This window comes from Falco naumanni, chromosome 3 (genome assembly GCF_017639655.2).
Source record: "Falco naumanni isolate bFalNau1 chromosome 3, bFalNau1.pat, whole genome shotgun sequence".
NCBI classification, from domain to species: Eukaryota; Metazoa; Chordata; class Aves; order Falconiformes; family Falconidae; genus Falco; species Falco naumanni.
Window position 1 is genome coordinate 15,681,511 of NC_054056.1, and position 11,878 is coordinate 15,693,388.

The 11,878-nt window shown below is 47.2% G+C and overlaps 1 protein-coding gene across 1 annotated transcript in view; it reads right to left on the minus strand.

Annotated features, from left to right (window-relative positions):
* MEGF6 (multiple EGF like domains 6) overlaps window positions 1–10,105 on the minus strand; it is a 106,374-nt gene extending 96,269 nt beyond the window's left edge. Inside the window, exons 1-3 of the mRNA XM_040585881.1 lie at window positions 9,272–10,105; window positions 6,613–6,747; window positions 1,910–2,019 (exon numbers count right to left, since the gene is read on the minus strand). Of these exons, the coding sequence (XP_040441815.1) occupies window positions 1,910–2,019; window positions 6,613–6,747; window positions 9,272–9,357 (331 nt within the window). The 5' untranslated portion in view covers window positions 9,358–10,105. The remainder of the gene's footprint in view (window positions 1–1,909; window positions 2,020–6,612; window positions 6,748–9,271) is intronic.
* Between the last annotated feature and the right edge of the window lie 1,773 nt (window positions 10,106–11,878).

The following is an 11,878-nucleotide window of genomic DNA, read 5'->3' on the forward strand; positions in this document are numbered from 1 at the left end:
TGAGTTCATCTGAGGTTATTATCTGCTTGCTGACAGCAGGTTATTAGGCACTGATGGAGTTTCCTCTTGCACAGTGGGGCTGCTCTCCTGTGTTGCAGGCTTTTGAATAGGAAGAATAAAGATTGCTTGCTAGACACACCTTTTTTTTTTCTTTTTTTCTTTTTAACCTTTGCTTCAAGCATCAAAGCACACGGAAGGTATACGCAGCCTCTTTACAGAACAAAAGATGACTAGTTGTGGGAGACATTTTCCTATATTGTAGGTCAATTACAATCAAAATTGCCTTTACAATGGAGTTGGACACAACCAGCTTTCATTCCCTTGATGACAAGGCAGGTTGGATCCCAAACGCTTTGTTGGTTCGCCTGCCTATTACTTAAAAAGAAAGCTGCTTTTCTATGGCGAGGGTAGGAGTGCAACTCCAAAGCCTGATCCCGAAAAGATCAGAGCTCCATTATGCAACTAGGCAGAGAATTAATAATATATCACAGGGAGTGTGTGTGATTCTGCCTTGATGGTGACATTTATTTCGACACATGTGCTCAGATAAACCTTTGTTTGATTCAAAAGATTTTACTTTGCTCTCAACATCTCAAAAGCGAAGTTTAAAGTTAAATATTTCCCCAGCTGGATGCGGCCGTAGGATTTAGAGGAAGGAGCAGGGAGCTACGCAGCATCAGCCTCCCATGGCAAGCAGGGCAGCCTGGAGAGGGAGGCGGGAATATGGGGCCCATGAGGATAAAGCTGCCTCTGTCTTCTGCAGCAGTAGCGTAAAATCATTTTATATACTAATATTTGCACATCCCTAGCCTGACTTGTGCAAATCTGAATACATATTCCAGCTTCCCCGCACAGTTGGGAAGCAGATACTTCCACACCTGTTTTGCAGAGAATTACACTAGACCAAACAGAAAAGAGCAGGAAAGCCAGACACAGAATCCAAAAAAATCTCAGGGTTTGGGTCTCCACTTCAAACCTTAGAGGTGCAACCACTTCACCCATGCTGGCAGTTTGCCTTCTCCTCCGAGGCCAATGCTGCAGCATCCCTTGCTGGATCCTACCAGTCCCGAAGCCAAACTCTCACCCTCTGGCTAGAGGAGGGAGCAGGCGAAGGGGAGGACTGCAGAGATCTCTAACCTCTGGCAGGGGGATCTCAAGCTCAGTAAGTCTTAAAAATAACACATTGAGTACCTGATAGATGCCCCTTTCCAAAGGAGTTGAGGAGTCACATCCCTTCACAAGTAAGCTGATCCCGCTCCCACCCACCGGACAGGGCAAGGAGCACGGAATGGCCAGGGAGCACACTCAGAAAGTGACCACACGCTGCTGGCCAAACCCCACTGCCTTCTGCAGCACGGCACCGCCGCCCGGTTTCTCAGCCTGTGTGCAATTAGTCAAAGGCTGCCTCTTCCAAGGAAGCAGCTCTCGCAAATGCTGAGTAAGACCAACTAGCCGGCAAATAAGCCATCACCGGCATGTTCAATCACAGAGACAGCAATTACTGCTTTTGATAATGAAAAGTCCACTCAGAGCTTAGATAACAGCTTTCCAGCTGCCACTGGCACCATCTGAAACACCAGTTCGGGCTTGATTTTAAACGTTTAGTAGCAGTTGGCAACTGGATAAATGAATGCAACTCTGAAAACCCTTTCACGCTGCGATGAGGAAATTCTCCACAAACAGAAAGCACCACACAGCGCTTCCTGGGAAGCCAGAGAAAATTCCTTCTGACACAGTTAAAATAAACAAAAATAAAACCTCCAAACAAACAACAAAAACCCCAGCCCTGTTTAAAGACATTTTTCTAGCATTTAATGCAGGCACAGGACTTGAAATGAGCACCCTCAGCCAAAAAAACAATACGGACAGTAGCAAATGAAGAATTTCATCCAAACAGTGTGATACTTACGGTAGAGACAGCCAGCATCCCCTCCCAGCTGCGACCATCCTGGGCAACATCTGTATGCAGTCTGGTATTTCACCTTGTACACTTGCCTGTAGCCCGTGTAGTATGCAGTTCTGAAACACAACAAACCAAGATACCACCCGGACAACGTTAATTCCAGCGGAACCAGGAAACTGGAAAGAACAGAGGTTGTAACACTTAACTGTGGATATAAACAAAATGAGGTTTTCAAATGCACTGACATTTTTTTCCACCTGGTCTAGCAATGATCACTGATGCTAAGAAAATACTTCTTAATTTACTCTAATCAGAAACACAAGAGATGTGTATCCAGGTCCTCATAACACCCCTGACTGTTTTCTCCTCTTCTAAACTATTTCACAGCTCTGAGCTCCTCTCTTAAACTTGTTAATGAAGGAAATTTAAACTTTAAGAGAAACGGGTATTTCAGTCCAGCTTTAGCGTGCATGGGCAAGTGTCTCCAAGGGGCTGGTGAGCTAAAAAAATTGTCAGAATCCTGATGGGAATATCCAGCTATGCAAAAAGCTCTCTATGCAGGTACGATTTATATAGCAAGGTTCCCACAGGTTAAAGCCAGCAGAACCAATCTCCCTGATGGAAAGGGCTTTCTCCTCCTTGCTCTCCTCCCACTCTGCCCTGCAAAACCCTCAGCTAAACATTGACAAGTCCAGCCACGCCACGTGCAATCACATCTCCCCCATCTTCCAGAAGAAGCAAAAAGCCCTCTCCAGCGCGGCACAGTCCCGGGACGCGGCAGCGCAGTTGCCTGCTCAGCAGAGCCAGCACAGCCTCGGCAGGGGACGATGCACTCAGGTGGAAGCTGAAGGTCCCTGCAACAACTCCTACGAGTAACTTCCAGGGTAGGAGTTGGGGTCTGAAAGCAGGAATTGATCTGAAGAAAAATAAATATAAGTGACACTTTTTTTTTCTCTGGAAATTTGATGTTTTGTGTGTGTGAAAATTGAAACACAGATAAAACTCTTGAAGGCAATTTTTAAAAAGATCCTTTGGCAGGACATGAAACTACTCCACCAAAGCAAATCAGACAAACAACAACAAATATTTGGCACAGCAGATGTGTTGTACATGTCCCCTGAAAATATTTATCCTAACTCAGTCTAGTTGTTTGATTTTGTCGAATGTTTCTAAAAAAAACCTAAATAACAGTGAACCATGAATTCCCATGAAGAAAACCTTTGGCTACTCCTCTGTGCCAACCAGCATATGGAAGCACAACTGAGAAAAATAAAAGCAGATACCTTTTTTTTTGTATGAGCTATTAACAAATTATGAAGGAAATGCTCGTGTTCCTGAAGCAGCTGAGAAAACAATTTACAGTCCCTCAAACACCAGGAGAGCAGCAATCAGGCTCAGATCCACCCGGATCCTCTCGGTACCAAGAGCTATGTCCCAGCCCAGGGCTGCAGCGCAGTGGGCAGGGTGCGTTAGGAAGCACAGGAGGACATGACAGCAGTGGGCTGGTGCTAATGCAACAAGCATTCCCTGCATGGGCTATTCTGGAAAACACCATCCTTCTCATCCAAAATGAGGAAGACCGCATGGCCACAAGCAGCCCCTTCCCTCTGCCCTGCACGGGCTCAGAAACGGGGAGGAAAAGGTATACCAAGAAATAGCAATGTAGGACAGCTCAGGACTAATCCCGGGCTCCTTTCTGCCCCCAACATTACCCTGAACAACCTCATCTCCACGAGTTTGATGGGCTCGTCTGGACACTTCAGATCCTTAAGTCAGCCCAAGTGGATTCTCAAGGAGATGCAAATATTTTGACAGCCTCCATTGCCTGAGGATATCTGGATGCTGCAGACTGGAAAGAACCACATAGGCGATATTTTATCTTCAATGTTTCTGTTTTCTTTCATGTTTTAAGGAGTCCCTGGCACAGAAAATGTTGAACGAGCCAGAACTAATGGAACCCAGGCTTAAAAATCTTGCTATGTCCTGCTGCTGGAAAATCCACTTCCAGCCTCTCTGGGACAGCTCTGTTGTTCCTCCAAGTTTCGTTACTGAGGGCTGAGCAAAGTTACCTTCTGTTGTTACCTAATTCAGGAAAGTTACACAACCAGTAGCAAAAGCATTGCTTTACCAGGAACAACGAGAAGCGCAGCCCAGAGGATGCTCAGATCATCGGCTGAAGAGCAGATGCTGGCTCCCTGAGCAGGCAGGGCCCGTGTTGTGAGTGTACGGAGCAAGGTTTGTTCTGACTTTTAGGAAATCTTTTATCTCTGCCTAGAGTACAGGACTGCAAGTCCTATAAAACCAAATGCAACTGGTTCTGAAACACACAAACTCAGCAGATATACATCCCCTTGGCCACCCTGGGTCCCCTGCCTGCCCCAGCCCACCCTCCTCCCCTGAATCTCGCTTACAGTTTAGGCAAAGTGATGGAACTGTAGTGGCGTCTGCAGCACCCCAGGCATGCATGGGAATTTTAGAAAATTAGCTCTAACACTTATGAACCTTGCATGTCAGTGACTTGTGCTTCAGCCCCTGCAGACAGCTGGTCCTCGCCAGGCAGGTGAGCTAGGCAGCGGCACTAAACGGTGCACTGGGGAAAGGAACAGCAGATGCTGGATTTCCCTAGTCATGTCCATGAACTCAAAGGCACTGAGGCCAATTTCAGGCTAACCCTGTGTGTGTCAGATCCTGAAGCTGTTAATATGCTTCCTGAGGCCTGTGCTGCTGGAGCTGGGTCCAACTGGAGCAGCTCCAGCGGGTGAGACAGAAGCTGCGTAGCATCTCTCCGAATGCACAAACTGTGCGCTCCACTGCCCTCAATTGCTCAGCACAAGGGAGCTTGGCAGGAGATCACCCATCTATCGCAATAAGCTTGCTGCGATGGGAACTCCTGAAAGAAGTTTAGAGCAAGGGGATATAGGACAAAATCTTGCCTAGAATGAGGAAAGTTCTGTGATAGTCCTTTTACCATCTTGCTTTTAAAATTCCTTGGGTGAAATCCCTCACAGAATCTCTAGGCTTCATCTCTGCATTTTCATCAAGGAACAGAGTTATAGCACTAGGCTGTTCTAATATTCACAATGAAGCACAACAGAAAATTTTTTCATTTCAGTTCCTTGATTTACAATGTCAAAACAGTACACTAAAGAACCCGAGGGACAGCTGGGTCTGAAAAGTTCCCAGCCTTTGAAGCAGGAGGAGACAGGGCACCTATCATTTCAAAGCCCTCTCTTAAAACACGGTCAAAAGATGGACTCTGTTTGCTCCTTTATTACCACTACACAGATATCATCACCAAGATAATTACTGGCAATTACAGGTTAGGAGGAATTCCTAAAGTCAAGACTTAAAAGCTGTCTCTAGTCCAAGATACTTCTTTGAAACTACTGCTATCATTATTATTTTGTAAAGGCTTGTAACTGCCTAACAAGGCAGGAAAAGCAGGTGGAGTACAGAAGAAGATAGGGCACACTGTAGTTTGGCTGCTATGCAGGTAAAAAAAGTTCATTATTTGCACTGTTGCACACGTTCATAACCCTCCCCCTGCAACCCTTCCTTGCCTGGCCTCCCAGCTCCCAGTAAAGGCCAGTCAGCAACTCAAGGGCTGTACCATTAGCTGAACAACTGCATCCATTTTCTGCTCAGCGTACAGACAAATTCCTTTCTTGCCCGTGCAAGCCTACCTCCACTGAGCTGTACACTCTTCTGAGGTGGGCACAGCCCCACTCTTGGTGCGAAAGGAAGCCGGTGACCCACAGCAAAACCTGCCAACGACCACCACCTGTCCTCATGGAGCATCACTTGCACGATGGCCACATTTTTTGTGGTATTTGTTATTTTTTTTCAGACCATACACAATAAACCTCACTTGGACCCAGCTACTGCCTTCAGCTTTGTAAAACTACAGAGGCACTGAGATGCCTCCGCCGTGAAGCTGAGACATGTAAAGATACAGGAAGAATGCACATGATGCGATTAAGTCATTTGGTTAACATGGCAAGATCATAGGAAACAGATGTAATACATCATCAGGTGACTGCAAACAGCTAACCAGAAGAAAGCTTCTTTAGAACAAAAGCAATATATCTTCCCTTTGGGAATTCCTTAACAATTTAAAAACTCAGTATCAAAAAGGTGCCAGGTAGGGTCAGAAACCCCTCCAGCTAGACATATGTAGGGTTTACAAATCTCTCACAGTCTCCAGGTTTTAGCCAAGAAAAAAATATCTAATAAAATAGATTTACTCTTTACAGCTCATTTGTGGGTTCAGAGCCACATCTCCCCCTGCATGTAGCTTTCTGTTTACATTGGCCCCTAAATGAACTGCTTTGCTAACCTAATGCCAGACCCGCTGACGGCCAGGTACCAAGTGCAGGGTAAGTCTCCCCTCTCCCTAGAGAGCTGCAGGGGATTGAGGAGAGCCACAGCCATGCTGGCTGGTCACTGAGGCTCCTCGGAGGGTACCACGCAGTTATCGATGCTATTTCTTGTGCCAGACCCCAGTGTGGGCAGCAAGACAGGCACACATGCAGCTGCTCCCAGCCCTCTCCCCCTGTGCCCAGACCCACCAGCTGCGTGGCCGGTGCAACAGGCTCTCCCCTTTGCAGATGCCAAGTGAGCAACGAGCTCGCTTCCCCGCTGCTGATGATGAGAAGGAACCAATTTCCATCACGCAAGGAGCAAATCAGGCTCCAAGGAAGAACACATACCTCCGCTCGTAGCCCGTACACCACTGCCGTCCCCCGCAGTCCTGCTTCCACACTTTGACGGTGCGGGTGAAGGCCTGGACACAAGGCTGCCGGTGCCCCACGACCGCCAGCTCCTGCTCCGCACAGACGTTTGGCCTGCCACAGAGAAAAAGAGGCGTCTCTGAATTTCCTTACTTACGAGCTTATGCAATATATGGTGTTTGCCTCCTCCTTTAATTAAATCAGTGTAGGGAAAAGAAATCTGCCAGGTTGACCAGCCACAGGCAGTTGTCAAATGCAGCCTCTGCAGCTGCCCCCAGAATTCTTGGATTTAATGCTCTTGTGAACAGATAGAATTGTAAGAGCGTGACACTGGCACCAACAAAACACACAGTAGAATAGTATAATCTCTATTTCTCAAAAGCATGTCAGTAGGCTTTTGTGAATCAGTTAAACATTGGAGAACTAACTACAAGGTGAACATCACAAACCCACATTTAGATGGAAAACGGCCATCTAAAGCAGAGAGGACACGGGGAGTAATCCCACGCTATGAGCCAGTGGCAGACATGAGAAGCCTGCTCCACCCTGAACCCCCTCCTTGAGTCTCCAGACCTGCAGCCTGTGATGAGGGTCAGATACAGGAACAGAAATCTAAAGCAAGATGGTTTTATAACATTGCAACATAGCAAACTTCAGTGAGATCGGGAAGCTGACATTTGGTACCTCTAGCTCCTGGGATGCTCTACAGCCCACTTGAAAAATGCAGCAGTTACTTTTCCACTGATAAATTAAGGCTGATTTTTAGCCTTGAAACAAAAAGGATGGATCAGAAAAGAGGCAGCAGCATACACGATATGATAGCACCATAATTTCTATGTTTGTCCATCCTGTCTGATCTCAGTTAAAGAAGAACACGTTCTTTCTTTGGACCTAGGGCATTATTTTCCTGACTATTGTCATTGTAAACACAAATGGGATCTGCATCATCTGACAGCAACTGGAAAAAAAAAATATTTAGCCAGTAGAAATGATACATCATTTTGTTAATACTGCTTTAAATCTGTTTTAGACATTTTGCTGTCTTAGCTGCTCTCTCACACATTCAGAACTGCAAGACTAATTCCAGTAAATAAAAGTGAATATATATATAATTTGGTAAGAAAATAAGGAAAATACCATTTGTGTTTCATTTCTTTTCTAATCTAACTCTCCTTCTCCAAGCACGAATCAGTAGTTTTAACTAAGAACAAAGAAGGAATCGTTTATCCCTGACTTAATAAGTTATGAGCCATTCATTATTTGGGACTGCTTCTGTTGCTTCAAAAGGAGCCGAGAGTTTTCACAAAAATACTTTCTATAAAAGAAGTTCAACTAAATAGTTTGGACATGGTGAAGCATAGAGATTGCAGCTGGCATTTGACTGCTCCAAGATGTTCAATTACACCGCTCTTACAGCAAGCCTGGCAATGCCTTTGGGATTAATGGCATGTTTTCTTCCCCCTCCGGTTTTGCTCTAAAATCTCCTCTCGTCATCCCCACATGTGGCCACTGCCGAGCTGCTTGGCTTGCAAAGCTCCGCACACATCACTTCACCGATACAACAGTTTCCAGCACTAATGGTGACTGCCAGAGAAGCTGTGTTATTTTGTGAGCGTCTCCATACACGGCGAGCTGCAAGCTGATGCCAAGAGCGGCATCTCCCTACCCTCTGGACCTCCTCTGCTGCGAGCCTGCCGGCGCCTCACCTCCCAGCTCTCTGCACGTCCAAAACCAGAACTGAAAGGAACCACAAGAACAAGGCTGGCAGCAGTACCGTTTTGGTGTAATTGATTACAGCGAAGAAAGGTTTTTGTGTGCCCCAAACAGTGGTTGTGTGTGCAACAGGCATCGTCCGCAACGCCCCATGGGAAGTGACAGCCCTGCCCCGGCGCTGGCAGATTCTTTTCTCTCACGCTTTGGCACACATCTCATCTCTAGCATCTCATCCAAGAAGACCTAAAAGTAATTGTCAAGGCAGGAGCACAAAATCTCTGCCATGGGGAGAAAAGGCATTGTCTCGCAAAACCTTTATCTGCTGGAAAGGACGCTTTTCCCATCAAAAAGTTAAAAACATCAGGGAGAGCAGCTTGGAGTTAGCACACCATGCAACACCGAGTTCATTTACAGAAAGAATTAGAGCAATCCCCCTGCATCGAGAGATCATCTTCTGGCAGGAGACCAAACTTGCAAGGAAGTTTTCCAAAGAAGCCAAATGATTAACACCAAACTGTAACTGTAAAATTTAATTAAAAAGAACGGACCTACGTGCTGCTAGCCTAACAGCAAAAGGGGGAAAAAAGCATGCACCAAGAGATAGACAAAATGCAATAAAAACAGCATGTCTGTGAAGAAAGGTCAAGCTATTTACACAACAATCACCTCTTGCGCTCACACAGTAGCAACATTGTGGTTAGAAACAGTGAGTTACCTCCTGCAAGCAAAGCCTATCCAGATTTTCAAACGTCTATTCCCCTTTATGTACATCTGGTGCTAGATCAAGAAACACAGAGCAGCCCTCCCTCCCTTTCACTCTCTCTGCTCCTGCCTTCACCCTTGATTTGAAAATACTGTATTCAACTTCTGCTTTGCAGTTCCCTGCCCTGTAAGAACACTCCAGCACTCTTTTCTCGCTACTTACATATGGGGCTGCAGTTTGTTCCCAGAAGCCAGAGAAGATATTTGCAATGCAAGGATGAATGACAGTGCCACTGCACGAAATTCCATCGCAACACCTTCTCTCTCCCCCCCAAGGTGCTTCCAGTGGGCGCCTAGAAAATCTCACAGCCTTCTCAAGCACGACTCGCCAGTTCCTGTTCCTCAAAGGACACTCCTGGCCATCTCCTGCTTCTAACTTGCCGGTGTCTCTCTTTCTTGCAAAGGACAATGCTATTGGAGCACACGGGAATTCTTGCACAGGGAGAGCAGCTTTATCATTTCTAGATGCTTCCTCACATATGGGTTCAGTTCAGCAAGTTTCTTCAGTCCATGGGAAATGATTATAGTGCAGATTGTCGCTGGGTTTTTCCCAAATCCAAACCAGGCTTCTTATGCTCATTTGCTCGCATTGAAATGTACTGAAGTGACTTTTCCTTCTGGCATTTGCTTCTTGCCAAAGCCCGAAGACCTGGTGGCTCACAAGACCTGGGTTCTGTCCAGCGATGAAGCCCCATGTGGGTTTAGCTGAATTGGAATTGCAATCCACTGCACAAGGCAATATAAAAATCAGCACCCATCAAGTGAAAGGAACCAGGAGGGGTGCTCTGCTGCGCACCGAGAAGTCCACTTCCAGGGGGCTTTTCCAAAAGCAAGTGGAGTCTCTTTTACCCCACCTGCATAGGTGAAGCCATCCAGCTGCTACAGCCCCCCACCTTCCTCCGGAGACGGGCTTGAGTAACTCCTGCACGCACACACACACACACACTAAGAGCAGCTTCCCTGCATTTCAAGGGAGTAACAAAACTTTCCTCCTGCCTTTCCCAGGTCTAGCTCCTTTCCCTCACGTGCTCTCTTGTTTCTTTTCTTGCTGACAGTCAGAAATCCCTCCCACCAGCTGTGTCCAACCCCGAGGAGAGGAGGGGGGAAACCCTGCAGAACAGTAGCAGAAATGATTCGGGTTTGTTTCTCCAAAGACAGCTCTTTTGCACTACCCAAGGCCAACTCTGTACACACCACCCAAAATCCCTTTCCCAGCAGCTCTAAAAATATCCCACAGAGACTGAATCTTTCCTATGCACTTTAACAGATAACAAAATTGATCACTTCCCAAGGAAATTCTGCTGTGCACATAATACGGACAGGGACACATCTGACCTGCACTCAGCTGCTCGAGTGCTGTTAACAACCAGGTCCCAGGGTGGTGGGGAAATACACTGGGCAAAGAGGGAGCTGGGGAACAAGATGAAATTGCTATCTGCCTTTTCCCACCAATCTCCCTACTGACCAGGGAGAGAGCACAAGAAGTCATTGATGAGGATTTTGCTGAACCTGGGTGACAGTCCGCTGGCCCCTGCAGAATGAAAAAACAGAGAGGGAAGCGCCCAAGCCTGGCTCTGAGTTGGTTCACTGCTGAGTTTCCTCTTCCAAAAAACCACCACAAGTATCTCCAGTTGTTATTGCCAGGCTTGGCAGCACTGGGGAGGGCCAAGGAGCTTACAGAGAGCGGAGCTGCCTCCTGCCTGCCTTCCTGGAAGGACGGGTGCATGCACAGCAGCCAACGCAGCAGGACGGAGAAGACGAGAGCGGAGCAGGGATGCTGCACTAAAACTTTCCTGCCTCAAGAACCCACCATCAAAGCCTCCCACTGAGGGCTCGTCAAAGCAGCAGCTGGGCACTGCTCCACTGCCCTGAGGCAGCCCCAGGCAGACCTGACCTTTGGCAAACACCGATTTCTGATTTCTGCGAGTGAAGTAGGATAAGAAAGTTTGCGCAGCTTCAGTGCCTGTGCCAGGCGTGTATTCTGCTACTGAAAGACAACGATTACATCAAGACTGAAGTCACCCACAATCCATGCCCAAAAGTTGGTAGCTCTGGGAAGAAACCAAGGCAGCTGCTTTTTACACCTTAACCCTTCCAACGTCACAGCAGTTGTATAAATCATTTAGGTCACAGAAAGAGCAGGTATGGGGGGGGGGGCTAATGTTTCCACTTAGAAGTAAAGTATCTGCCAAGCCTAACAGATGGGAAAACAACATCTTTCATTCTTCCTAAAGAAAGGCAACTACATCAAGATGTTTTGTAGCGATGGAGAGCGCTCCAGGATACAATAAATTCAGGCCCACGTTTTCCTGTCAGGACTTTAACAGTTTGGACTTTTCTTACAGTAGGAAGCAGTGAGGTAGCTCCTGCTTAGTCTCTCCGTACTGACTTACCACCACTAGCCAAACACTTTCTCTACACGCAGCTGATCCTCTGTTTGGGCCCAGCTTTGGCAAAAATGGTGCCGGGAAGGCAGTGTCTGCACCTGTAGGAATGGTTTGGGTTGGAAGGGACCTTAAAGATCACCTAGTCCGACCCGTGCCAGGGGCAGGGACACTGGCCACCAGCCCCGGCTGCTCCCAGCCCCCTCCATGGCCTTGGGCACTGCCAGGGATGGGGCACCCACTGCTGCTCTGAGCAGCCTGTGCCAGCGCCTTGCCACCCTCAGAATGAAGATTTTCTTCCTAATATCTGATCTAAATCTCCCCTCTTTCAGCTTAAAGCCATTCCCCCTCGTCCTGTCAGAACATGCCCTTGGAAAAAGCCCCGC